General features: G+C 39.9%; 1 protein-coding gene across 5 annotated transcripts in view; it reads right to left on the bottom strand.

The window, feature by feature from the left end:
- The window catches only part of LOC122080099, a 145,551-nt gene that overhangs the window by 129,369 nt on the left and 2,643 nt on the right, over window positions 1-13,539 (bottom strand). For all 5 annotated transcript variants that reach the window (XR_006140602.1, XM_042646981.1, XM_042646980.1 and 2 more), the window contains exons 3-7: window positions 12,085-12,165; window positions 10,904-11,041; window positions 6,092-6,202; window positions 5,940-5,990; window positions 5,712-5,812 (exon numbers count right to left, since the gene is read on the bottom strand). Coding sequence is in view for 4 of the 5 variants with exons in the window: in XM_042646981.1 (XP_042502915.1) it covers window positions 5,712-5,812; window positions 5,940-5,990; window positions 6,092-6,202; window positions 10,904-11,041; window positions 12,085-12,165 (482 nt within the window). In the remaining variant the exon portion in view is untranslated. The remainder of the gene's footprint in view (window positions 1-5,711; window positions 5,813-5,939; window positions 5,991-6,091; window positions 6,203-10,903; window positions 11,042-12,084; window positions 12,166-13,539) is intronic.

The following is a 13,539-nucleotide window of genomic DNA, read 5'->3' as shown; positions in this document are numbered from 1 at the left end:
CAAAGCCAAAGAAATAGAAAGCAAGAAGGCATTAAAAGAGACAGAATAGTAATCACTTTTTTTTTCTAAGAATCAGATTTGTATTAAAATGAAAAGAGAAAAAATAATAGAGTACATCAAAAAACCTTAGCTAAAGAAAAGACCCCACCTTCGGCATTGCCATCAGCAGGGTCCTCCAAAGCTATCTGCAGTATCTAAATCTTGGTTTGGAAAAAGAATAGTAATCACTTAACAAATTAAGACACAGCTCCTAGCCCTCCAATCTGCTCTATTCAGAACCATACTTGGGACAAGACGTAATTTGTTCACGTCTTTCCTCACAACCTCTCCTATGGTCATTTTTTGCCTACCTCTAACTCTTTTGAGTCCTCCTATCTGGATCAAGTCACTCCTTACTGGTGCATCTGGTGGCCTTCGTTGAATATGCCCGAACCACCTCAAACGACATTCTCGAACCTTGTCAAGAATTGGGGCAACCCCCAGATCCGCTCTAATTTGTTCATTCTTTACCTTATCTCTTCTAGTTTTCCCACACATCCATCTTAACATTCTCATTTCCGCTACCCCTAGCTTATCAATATGTTGTTTCTTAAAGGCCCAACATTCCGACCCAATTAACCACCAATAATTCTTCCAAGTATAACTTTAAGAAAAGAGAGCCGAGATATTGTCAACAATTTATATAGATCAGCACAGGAACGAGAAAAAGGGGGCAAGAGGACTATTGCACAATTGTGGAGCAACAAATATAAAGAAGATCGTACCCAGTGCACGAGGCACCCGCAAGGCCGCCACTACGGGGTCTGGGGAGCATCAATAATGTACGTAGCCTTACCCTCACTTCACAGAGAGGTGGTTTCCCAAGTCCCAACTCGAACCCGCAACCACTATGTCACAATTGAGAAACCTTACCATTGTGCGGAGGCCCTCCCTCTTGTGGAGCAACAAATATATGAAAGAAAAAATATATATATATATATATTTGAAAAACGCTATTGCTCCAGTTGGCTCCTTTTAGGAGGAATCTAACCTACACTCAATCAAACCAATTTAACTCTCAAACATTGTGCAAAGATTTGAGACAAAACTTCCACCTTCTCATTATCAGGTATGGAATTAGTTCGCCATGAAGATGTTGAGAGTAAATAATGGTGTCTAATGGACACAGTCCAGCTCTATTTATAATATGGAACAAAACATTCCAGAAATAAGTACAAGACTAAAATACCCATTTACAATAGCTCCCCATCAAACAGTTGCATGGATATCACATATGCCCAACTTGCAGATAATAGGATGAAACATATTACTACTAAAACCCTTAGTAAATACATTAGCCAGTTGTTCACTGTTGGGAACAAAAGGCACAATGATAAGGCCCATATCCAATTTCTCTTTGACGAAGTATCGATCAATCTCCACATGTTTTGTTCAATCATGTTAGACAACGTTGTGGGCAATGCCGATAGGAAGAGTAGTAGGGACAGCGAAATCTATGACAATACCATGAAGCTATCTGTGTCACTCACACCTCTATCTCTAATGACCTAACCACTTCCTTCGGGTTGGATAATTGGTACCACTGGAGACAGTCATCTGGTCTCCCTCCCCTTTAGGTTCCATTAGCCCCTCCTTAGCTTGGGATTTTATTAGATCCCACAATCCTCTAGCCCACTGGTGAAAGATTGTCTAGTTTTCTGGTCATATCCCCCATCACAATTTCATAGTTTGGAGAGCCATTTCCAATTGCTTCCCCACTCAATTATTTCTTCTCTACCGTCACATTCAAGTTTCCCCTTTGTGCAATCTTTGCTAGAATGGATCCGAAGATATAGAATATATGTTCTTTTGTTGTCCCTTCACTTCCACTATTTGGAAGAAAGACAGCTCTTATTGGCCTGGCAGGAGACGTATTCTCCCTCTTCATAGGGAATGGATTTGGATCGACATGAATTTTAAGGGTACCACTATCTATGACACTACTGACTGCTGGCAAACTTACCTTTTGAGAAAATCATGAGATCGCCGACGAAGACAAGATGAGTGAGCTTGAGGCTTTACACTTAGGGAGGGGGGAGATGAGATGGAGGTCCATGGAGGATTGGATGGATCTAGATAGGATTTCTAGGGCAAGGTTAAAGAAAAAGTGAGAAAGGGGGAAGCCTCAACGAATACTGATAAAGGAGGAAAAGAATCCAGCAGGTCTACAACTGACAAGGATGAAGAAGCGAGGGGAAGAGATGCAAGAATGGATCCAATTGATGAAATTTTTTTTTGGGGGGGGGGGGGGGGAAGGACATATCACGAAGCATTTTGGGGATGAAGTCCCATTTTACGAAATCAAATGTTTTTTTGATGTCAATCTTAAGGAGGGTTACAAGTGATGCAGAGAAGTCATTTAATGGACCTATTGTATTGGAAATAAGCCTTGTGTTGGGTTATGTATGCGTTGGGCCTTTGATCCCATGGGTTTTCTTTGTAATGAGCCACTTCAATGGGCCTACAATATGGGTAGAAAGTAGAAAAACGAGATTTAATTCATTAGTTTAGTTAGAGTCATGTTTTGAGTCTATTTTCTTTGTTATTTCAATTTTCTAGTCAATTTAGGTTTCCCAATTAGTTAATGATTGGGTTAGGCCTTTTGTTTTTTGCGTTTGAGTCAGTTTTGAGTCTTCTATATAAGTTTGTAACAGGCTACGGCATTGAACACGAAATTATGACTGAAATTGCAGCTTTGTGCTCCCAAAAATTTTCAGAATGAATTCCTCAACAGTTGAGATAGATGTGGGTGAGAGGCCTAAGGTTGAGATAACCATCCCACCATCCCATCTCAATCCTTCTTAGAATTTTGGTGTCTCACAAAGGTGTAGATCTTGAGTAGGGGAGGCAGAGCGGGTGGACGTGACAGCGACGTGGACCAACGATAGGCAAAGAGAAGGGGGGCTAGTTGACAGTTCCCCATCATCAGCGTCAGAAGAGGAAGACATGAGAAGGGGTTTGGATCACCAGACAAAGGGGGAGGTTCAAAGGAACCAACGGAAGTGGGCGAGAGTTGAGATTGTCGTCAGTGCCGAGAAGAACCATCTTGCTACGATTCCGGTGATGGCAAAGCTTCTTTCTACCTCAGAGAGGCAGGATGGCAGAGTCAAGAGGAACTTCAGGGGGCAGATGGGTTGTCTCCGATGGGGGAGGAGCCTTAGGGGTGCAACCTTTGAATAGTGCCCAAACGTCTTGCATAAATCACAACTAGGAGGGAGCCACTCAAAATGCACCGATTGATTAAAGGAGAAGCCTTCATCATTAGAGATAGCAATGGAGGATGGCGGAGCTTCTTCACCCGAGATTTCAATGCATATGCGGCAAAAGCCAACCGATCCATTAGGCGAGTCCAATAGTCGGAGTATAAGGATTTGCTAACCACGGATCCAACAATACTTAGCCCTTGAGGGCACCAGAAGTAAAGGGGGAGATTAGGTAGTGCGACCCAGATTGGGGTAGTTTTGAAGTCAATTTTGTTCAAAGAAGTTTATTAACCCCAGCTCCTTAAGAAGATCGGCTTCTTCCTGACTAACTAGGGGCCACCTTCAAGGACTAACGCCTTATCCTCTTCATTTAAAAACTTGAAGATGAATAAGCCATTATCCAGAAAGAACACAGAAAAGGTACCCAAGGCTCTCCATTGTTTAGTGAGGGAGGCTTTGACTATCTGAAAGGGAGGGCAACTTCGAAGGAAGTGTCCAATGAGACAACTCTTCCACTTTGCAATTTTTGGTTCCAAAAGCCCCACCAGGCAAACATCAACCTTCTGGTCATTCATAATGGAAGGGGGGATGAAGAAGAGAGGGAAACCGTCTCAGGAAGGATGGGAGGCAGTTGCAGGATTAATCCAAGATTTTGGTGGAGAGGAGGGGGGGAGGGAGGGAGGGAGGGAGGGAGCAGGAGGAGAGGTTTAGGGGGGGGGGGGGGGGGGGGAGGGGAGGGGAGGGGAGGGTTCAAGGAGGTTGGAGGTAGGGAGGAGGAAGTCAGAGAGCCTCAGGCCAAGGGGTGGGATTACCGGCAACGGGAGCCGCTGGGGGGAGGTCGAACATATGGAGCTTACAAACAAGAGGGACGATGGGCCAATGGTGGGGTGGATTTGATGTAAAGGAGAACTGTAAATCAATAGTTGATTTCAACTGGTTCCAAGTTTGGTCATTATTAAGTGTTTTAGTTGGACTAGATTAGGATCTATAAGTCCAGTCCGGTTTTGAGTTTATTTCCTTGTTATTGCAGTTTCCTAGTCAATTTAAATGTCCTATTGGTTAAGGATTGGGTTAGGCCTTTCCTTTTTAGTGTTTAAGTCTATTGTGTTTAGTGAAGGTGACAAAACAGATGTTTGATCTGATTGATTAATCCTCTCTAACAAGATATTGTGTTCTCTCATTAATATTCTCTCATTACTACTGCTGGTTCTTCTCTCTATTGAATTTCTAATTTTTGCCAGAAACAAGTATAGTTTTTCAAGTTCTTCACTTAAGATTCCTTTTTCTAGAAGGTTGGATATAAGGGTTTTTTTTTTTAAATTAAGCAATTGAGCCATCCGATCAATCTGAAATTTTGAGCACATGTTAATCATCCCTAGACTAAAACTCGATTCAAATCTGAGACAATTTTGACAGTCGGATAGTGATATAATTTATTATTTCCAATTCTGCCCTTGCCTATTAATGAAATCTGTAAAATTTTGAGATCTGAATTTGTATTTCTTTATTTACTTTTAATCGACCCGTCAGATCATGATCAGCTTTTGAGGGTTAGTAAAACAACCCTGGGAGAGGTTACAATCCGAAAATGAGGAGCATCTGGCCTACAGATTGAGAGTAACTTCAGAGTTATTGAAATCTGGAAGTTTCATTGTGAGCTAGAATTTATCTAATTACTCTTTCATCACTCAACCAATCATTCTCATCTTCTAAAGGGTGATAACACGTGTCGAGGGGGATTGAATCCTAGAGTTTGACCTCCGTTAGAGAGGGTTAACTCTTTGGGTTGACTCTTGACTTTCGTTAACTTTTAGGGAAAGTGGGGTATTGAATTAGTGGGAGGCATACCTATTGCAATTGGTGTTTGATTTGAGCATTCAAAGCTCAGAGGGTGGAAGTAGGAGACATGCAGGCTAAAGTAAGCGGATTATAGTGAGATTACACCATTGGTGTGTGATTTGATTGTATGATGTGATGTTTGGATGCTTGTACCGTTGAGATGTGCTGATCTATGCTTATTTGAATTGTGTTAACATGTGACATGAGTTTATGGAGGTGATTGATATTGTTGGAGATGAATATCATCGAATGATGTAAATTGATGCTGATTATTTTTGTTGAGGCTTGAATTTGATGAGTTTTATTATGTGTGATTTTTTTAGTGTTATCTACTGTTTGATCAGCGCCCATGAGGGTTGTACCCTCACCTGGCATCTAGGTTTGGGTCATGACAATAAGAGGGAAAAGTAAAGAGAGAAATGGAAGGGTTATAGAGTATAGAAGCATCACAGTTTTTACTATTGTCCCTGAACATTCTCACTTGGAATTGCTATGAGTCCAACAAGTAACAGGATAGGATAGATATCAATGTTGATTAATAAGTATTGTGGAATCCTTCAAACCCAATAATAAGCATAATCATACAATAAAAATGATTTAAATTCACTTGAGACGAAAGCCAAAACTGACCTTTCATTCACAATGTGTAGGATTGGATAAAATGGCCCAGAAAGCATCGCAAGGAAGCGCAAGTTAGTTTCTGCTGCTTCAGGAAAGCTGGCAAATTCTGACTGCGCAAAGTCGAATACAATGCTCACAACAATTTAATTAAAAAAAAAAAAAAAAAATAGAAGACGTTTTAAAATTATCGGCTTTTGTTTCCAATCTTAGAGTGGTACCATGATCAGATAAGCATACCTCCAGCTGGGGCAGGAATGTGTTCAACCTCTTTGTCACATCTTGAAGCAACTAGAATTAATGTGAATTAAAAGTCACAAAGATATGGTCTACAAAAAGAAGGAGAAGATTTAGAATAACTATAAAATAATGACATAAACATTACAATCTACCTGAAGATGCATATTATTAGCATCTTGTTTGTGCGAAATTATATGTGGCAACAAGTGACTAACAACTGGCTGAAATTCTGGTTCAAGGCCAATTACAGAAACTCCAATCAGCTGCAAAAGAGGGTAAAATAGAAAAACTTATAGCACAAAAAATAAAACAAACCCAAGAGTAAATAAATATATAGTGACTAGTTTTAAAATAAAAAAAAAATCAACGTATAATCATCTGCTGCAGAAGCAGAAAAGAGTTAGCAACTGCTACAAATCAATCATTCTTACTAGCCCAGAAAGTAATAACTTTTCTGTGTTCTTTTTTTTTTTTTTTTTTTTTGGCGTGTGGGGTGTGTGGAATGAGTAACAGGTCTTTAGTGAAAAAAAAAATGAATGTGAAAAGAATCAAAACAGGGGCTAAAACCATCTAAAACGCCACAGCCAGAAAGCTTAATATTATTAGATGGTTAATACACTTCTAAACATTTTGCCTTTTCTTATGATGGGTAGACAGTTTATCTATATGATGTTTCTTTACTACCCAACATTCAACTCCATAGTCCATACACCATTGCCAATCATATGAATATCCTATAAAATTTTCCTTTTAAATTTTAAAGGAATACATTGATCACACAACACTTTAGATGCCCCTCTCCACTTCATCCATCCTATTCTAATTCTCTATGAAGCAGCATTCTCTATTTCTCTATTACGCCTTCTTTATTTATGATTTAGCCCAGATACCTAAAATAGTCACTTTGCAAAATCTACCTCTCATCAATTGTCACCGCCTCACGATCCGTCCTATTATAACTAAAGTTACACTCCATCTTCGTTCTATTTATCTTTAAACCTTTTGATTCCAAAGTTGATCTCCATAACTCCAACTTGGTGTTAATCCCTGCTTCTGTCTCATCCACCAAAAAAATATCATCAACAAAAAGTCTACACCAAAGAACTTCATCTTGAATGTCTTTAGTTAAATCATCCATGATAAGCACAGATTCTCTCTCTTTAATCATCTCTCTATTCCTACACTCACTTCTCTCTTTAATGTCCTCTATTTTTAGGAGGATCTTCGTTCCTACACTCACTTCTCTCTTTAATGTCCTCATGTGACAATTTCTTTAGTCTCATTTTTCCCCCCTCCAAATGAGAATTTGTCCTAATGGTTTCGCCAGCCAGCTAAAAATGGATAGCGCAAACGCCCTGCCATGGGTTGACTCTTCGCAGTTCTCCCTTTAGCACCTAAAAAGTCAGACTAGGAACCAACAGACATGTCAATCCAATTAACTATTTTGAAAACGAAAGAAAAAAACAAAAAAGCAAAAGCTGGAAGCACCATTGGAAGGATGCAAGTGGGAAGATCCATCTCAGATGAAGGTGAATCACTTGATTGTATATAATTGGAGGAATACCGGTATATAAACAGAACTTTTAATTTTTCAGACGCACCAAGTAGTCACGAAATTACATTGATAGCCTCTGCTCACGTCCTAGCCCGTCTGAGAGCTAAATTTGCCTCCATTGTTTGTCTCTTCCTTCAGCTCTACTCAAGTTAGATTTGGCATCTCCCTTCCTTGCTATGAGGTTGACCGGTCCTAGCTTACAGAGTCAAGTAGTTAGTACTCAAACAGATGCACCCGGGAAACTGTATTGTCAGTCCTCTGAGAGATGGCCGAACATAAGATGTGTCTTGATGTACTAGCTTCGTTTGGGTTCAGGTGAATGTGAATCCCATGGCTTGGACTAGTAAAATGGGAGCAAAAAGGAATAGAAAAAGAGAGATCTCGAGAGAGGAGAGAGAGCAATCCCCAAAAATCCTTGCTATCGTTTTTCTTTTTCTCAAGGTCATATAAGAAATGAGTTAGAGATGAGATAGAGTATTCATCTCTGTCTCTCTTAATTAACGGTTGAGATTGGAAACTATACCAGCAGTAGCTCAGCATCGGGAATCAATGAGTTTTTCAACACCCGAAGGCAGCCGCACAAGACACTGTGGTGCTGGTTCGTTCATTACTTTTGCAAATGTTCCTATGGCTCGAGCCATGCAAAGGTACTCGAGGGACTAGGACTGCCCACCTCATGTTTGGGGTTCCGTTGGTAATCCGCCCTCTATGATTCCCAAATTTACTCACACCAACACAGGAGCACGTCAACACAAGAGTTGGGGGGGTACACCCATGCATAGCGAGGCAGACAAGGGCCACTGTCAAGAGAGATTGAATTCATGGCATCCTGGAAGTGATTCTGTATGAAATAGAACTTGCCCTCTAGGTACTTCAGGAGTTTGTTTTCCTCTTCCTCGAACCCCTCTCTATCCCTTGGAAAAACTTTTTCTTATGATAGTGATTCCTAATATGAACCAGACAAGGGGAACGACTATTGCTGGCCTGGCTACTCATCTAAGTCTTTAGGAGACCTGTAACGGTGCTACTCTTCACTCGTTAGAGATCTAACTTCATGGACACAAAGAGGTTCTTTTCTTCTCCTAGAAAAAGTGTGGAGAATGATCGAAAGAGAGGTCCCCTTGGGACCAAAGAATCCTTGCAAGAGGGTACATTCCCTTACAACTACGAACATAGAGAGTCATCGGGCCTTGATGAAAAGCTAGAACCTTCGGTGAAGGGGTAGGATTTATTTGTTGTATTGAATATAGGAGATAGAAATAGCCTTTATCACGTAAGCTTCTAATCATTTCAGTAATAGTGGGCACATTTCTTTCCCCTTTCTATTCAGCCCTTCCTTATTCCTAGGGTTAGGTGGTGCAGGTATTAGTTATCTCAAGTCGCTTCTAGTTGCAAGCTTCTAATAATTTATGTTTCCCTTCCCTTCAAGGTCGCAAGCTTCTAGTTTAGTATGTCGTTATCATCAAAGGCCGGGACATGGTGCTGGCTTTTGTAAGACATTTTGACGAATCATCCATGACCGTCTCCACTTCTGGTGAGCTGAAGTCCATAGCTTGCAAACCTTCACGTGGAACGGAACTAGGGACGCTTGCTTATGCTAGCCTTTGCCAGCCCGATGGACTTGCGAAGTGGACAGAAGTTCCATAATCGAGGGAGACGCTTTTATCACTCGCTAGGAGGTCAAAAAAGAGGCATTGCATGGGAAGCCTTCATTGACTAAGAATCATAAAGAGAATTTTCTGCACTAAGATTTTTCCATGGAGCGGTTTAGTATTTATTAACTTTGCTTTGTTGTATCTTTTTCCCCCGGGTGTTCTTTGCAGACAGTAGTGAAGAGAATGGCAGGAAGAACAGATGATCATTCAGAAAACCCCGGGGACCCCCAATGGTGCCAATGAGAACTGTCTGCATTAGGAATGGTTGCCCTTAGATAAGAGGTCATACTCGAATCCTAGGCTGTGGTCTATCCATCTATCACTCTTTTAGAGGGCAGATCAATGGACCCATCTCTGATTAGGACCATAAACTCTAATAATTTAGGCGTCACGGACCCCCCACTTTCTCGACCTTCCGCCATTGCGCTCGTCTTCCACCTCCTCCTTTCTTGTGTCTCCTTTGATTTCTTTACTGCCTTCTTCTAACCAGAATTAGACAAGTGTTGCGGCACACTTATATCCAGCAATGGCATTTCTGGTCCAAGACAAGGAGTCATTGCTATTATGGCTTCCAAATCCCATCCCAACTCTTGCCAAATGATGCAGTGTGGCATGCTCAACAATTGTGCTATATCTACATATCCAGGAATCCAAGCGTGATAGCCGAGAGTAAGTCATCTGTGTAACGTGTATATCTTATATGAGTTAAGGAATCTATTATTTTGCAAAATCGGTGCAAAAAAATGTTCTTGAGTACAGGCGAAGGTGGTCGTAGATCTGCTGGTGGGATTCCCTTATCTATGACTGCGACCTGGAAAACCTCCCGTTATATGTCGGACTTCTATTAAATTAGAGTCAGGATACATACCTCAGACCAGACGGCTGCTGATTTCCTTTCTTGGTGGGGTTGTCAGTCTCCAGCCGACCCATTACCTATTATCACCCTGATCTCTGTAGCCTCACAGGAGAAAAACATCCTTCAAAGCCAGTTGCCTAATCGGGAAAATGGGAATGGAGTTGCCCATTTCTTCGTTCTTCTTACTGAAAAAATTCCTCTCCAGGGATCCCTTATTAGTAATTTATCATCTTCACTTTGAATGCATTTGACATGGTTGAAATATCTTCTTTTCCCTCATTCTAGCTACTTCATATATAGTTTTTTCCCTTTTTTGTGCTTAAACTGTTACAAAGATCCTCATATTTTTGTGCACTTGTTTTTCCTATCATATTTTTAGCTTCATTTCTAGAAAATTTATACCTTTTAAAATCTTCTTCATCCTTAGTTCTTTGTTGTGTCTTAAAACTAGATTTCTTAGCCTTAATAACAGCTTGAACCTCATCACCCCACCACCAAGTTTCACTAGGCGACTGCCATTTTCTTGTATTTTCATTCTTTTTGTGAGAATAGAATGAATGGTCAATGAAGGAGGGAGAAAGCTCATCTTCATCTGAGAAAAGAATACACTTTATATGTACTGCCATAAAGAGGAACTGTAATCATAGTCGTGCTTGAATAAACGTGATAGCCGATAGGAACAACATAGTTGTTATTAAAAAAATATATATACGGATACATCTGTGTTTCGAGCTTTTATTTTGCAGCTTATACTTGTTGCATAGATGTGAGATGTCCTTCTAAGCAATTGCATGCTAATCCAAAACAAATAGACTAGCAGAACAAAGGGGGGGAAATACTATAAATAAACGAACTAAAAAGCAGGAAATAAAATGACCATCTTGTTTCCAAGTATAACCTGAATAAAAAATAGAGCTATTGGATTCCCACGCAAGCACGATATTCGGACATAGCGGCACGGGGTGTAGTTCATAGGATACACCATGTCTCGTCGAGGGGCTTCACAACGTGGACGAACCTTTATGAATGCCTCAGGCTGAAAGAGGAAACAATCACTCGAAGAATAAATCAAACATGAAAAAACCAACTGTCCAATTATAAGTAACTGTATATTCAATTATTCATATGCAAGTTCCTGAAGATTAAAAGCACCTGAAGCCAATAAGTGGCATTTACGGGCTACCAGATGCTAGAGTGCCTTGATTCATAAGTTCAAGATATGCATTTTGAATAAGAAATGTGAATATTACAGCACAATCAACAATTCAGAATTGATCTAGACTTCAAAGCCCTTGAAAGCATAAATAAGAGCTGCAAGTTCTAAGGAAATTTGCAGAAAAAACGGAAATAAGCGAGAAACCTTCGAGGTATTACAAAATAAGCATCAATTCAATTTGGAATCTGAATATATCAGATTAACAAATGTAATATTCTCTCAAGCTGTCTGGTCAGTCTGCAACTCCATACTCAGTGCCACATCTGTACATAAATATTCTATAACCATACAATAAACTAATACCGCAGATGTCCTAAATTAAAGTTCTGGAGTGATCTCCGATTCAGTAATGGGGCTCTTAAAATCATCGCCCTTCCCTCATATAGACATCTGGCTTGCAACTCTTAAAGTTTTCATCCCCAATTTTTGAGATTGTCAACAGTACTGTATTTGGACTCCAAGACTGAGGATGTGTCTAACGATTGGGAATTTGCAGAGTTGGCAGTCCTATTCCAGTAGATTTCAGGTGTTAATAATGTTGTTGGTGGCCCTGCAAGAGAGTTGGGTGTTTTCACAACGCTGGCACCTTCTCTATCAATAACATGAAGTCTTCGAAGGTCTAGTTCCAAGGAGTTCCCTCAGACTGCAGTTTTTGTTCTTGTATTTTCCTGGACAACCCTTTTTCACTATCAATCAATTTATGTCAAGGTGTATATGCAAATCCCAAATACTTGTTCTTAGTGATGTTTTCACCCTTGGAGTCCTGCCGCTGAACATCAACTTAATCTTAGCACTGATGAGAACAAAATAATATAGAAAGATATGTATATTCAATGCATCAAAGGCAAGTTCAATTGCCTTACCTTGTAACGCAAGCCAACTGCAATTTCCCATTCAAGAACAGACTTATTATAAATCCGAATCTGTGAAAGAAGGCAAGGTTCCTGGAGACAAAAGAACATCAAAAACCATGTAAGAAAGGTTCAACCAACTCAATGAGGATGACGAATAAATTTCATCACATTTCAGCACATCATAATTGGCCTGTTCACCAAGTTTATCTCCACAAACTTTCACAACATTGCATTGAATGTAGAAGCTTCTGAATCATTGTCACTAAAATTTTGAAGTTCACAGATTTTCTATTTTTTTGAATACTGGAAGTTAAGAGTTCATAGCTGTTATTTAACAACACCAGGAACCATATTCGGCTCATTTCCCACTAAGGTTAAGGTTAGTAGACCTAATCCTTACATGGTTACATCAGATAGTTGTGAAGATCAGGAATTGACAGTTGGGACCTAAGGAGTTAAATACTTGTGAGTTAGAGAAACCAGCATTTAGGGGAACATGCGGTGAAAAGAGCACCAAAGACACATATAATAAGAATGATAAGAGCGTAACCACAAGCTTGCAGGCAAGAAAAGATCCGATTAAAGGTACATAAAAAAGAAAATCATACAGAAAATCATCCAAAAGAATCACAATGCTGATCTAAGATTCCTCATGAAGAACTTCATAGGTAATCGTTCGGAGGCCGCCTTCAATACTCATCAAACATAGAGCAATGGCGAAGGAGAGTAAGAGATATTGGGTTGATATTCATAATTGTGAAGCAATGATGGAAATTCCTCTTTCTAATAGCTCCTGCACTACCAAATCGACCCAAAAGGTTTGCAAACAAGGACAATGTCAGATTAAGAATTCAATTTAAAATGTGAGTTAAGTTCAGGGAATGGAATATTATCAAGCAAGAATCCATTGAAGAGACAAGTGGTGAAATAACCAACTGTAAGTTTCCCAGAGGAGAAGAACAACAGTAGGTGAGATACAGTAGCCATGGATTGGCTACACAAATATAACAAGCTTTGGAAGCCAAAGCCCAAACAATGCAGGCCATCAGCCAAGTCCAAGATGTATCTGTTGTAATTAGAAAGTTTTTTATTAGTTGGGGCTTTTTCTAATTCTTATACGGCTTATGGACTTTCTTGCAATTTCTTCTTTTACTTAATTATATTAGCTAGCTATCATACGCTAGTAGCTGATTGTGGATCATCAGGATATTATTTCTTTTTTATTTAAAGCATGTAAACCTCCAATCAAGGATATTAGGCCTGTTTCAACCCAGCTTGAAATCGAGATATGGGTTGAAACCTGTTACTTTTTCTGGGCTAACTCAAAACCTTAGTTTCGAGCCCCCCCTCCTTCCTTTCCTTTCTTTCTTTCTTTCTTTCCTTTTCTTTTCTTTTCTTTTCTTTTTTTTTCGTTGCACCAGAATCACTTGATTGTATTTAATCGGCAGGATACAGGAATATAAA

This window comes from Macadamia integrifolia, chromosome 5 (genome assembly GCF_013358625.1).
Source record: "Macadamia integrifolia cultivar HAES 741 chromosome 5, SCU_Mint_v3, whole genome shotgun sequence".
NCBI classification, from domain to species: Eukaryota; Viridiplantae; Streptophyta; class Magnoliopsida; order Proteales; family Proteaceae; genus Macadamia; species Macadamia integrifolia.
Note: the sequence above shows the minus strand (reverse complement) of the source record. Positions and strands in the feature narration are given on the sequence as shown.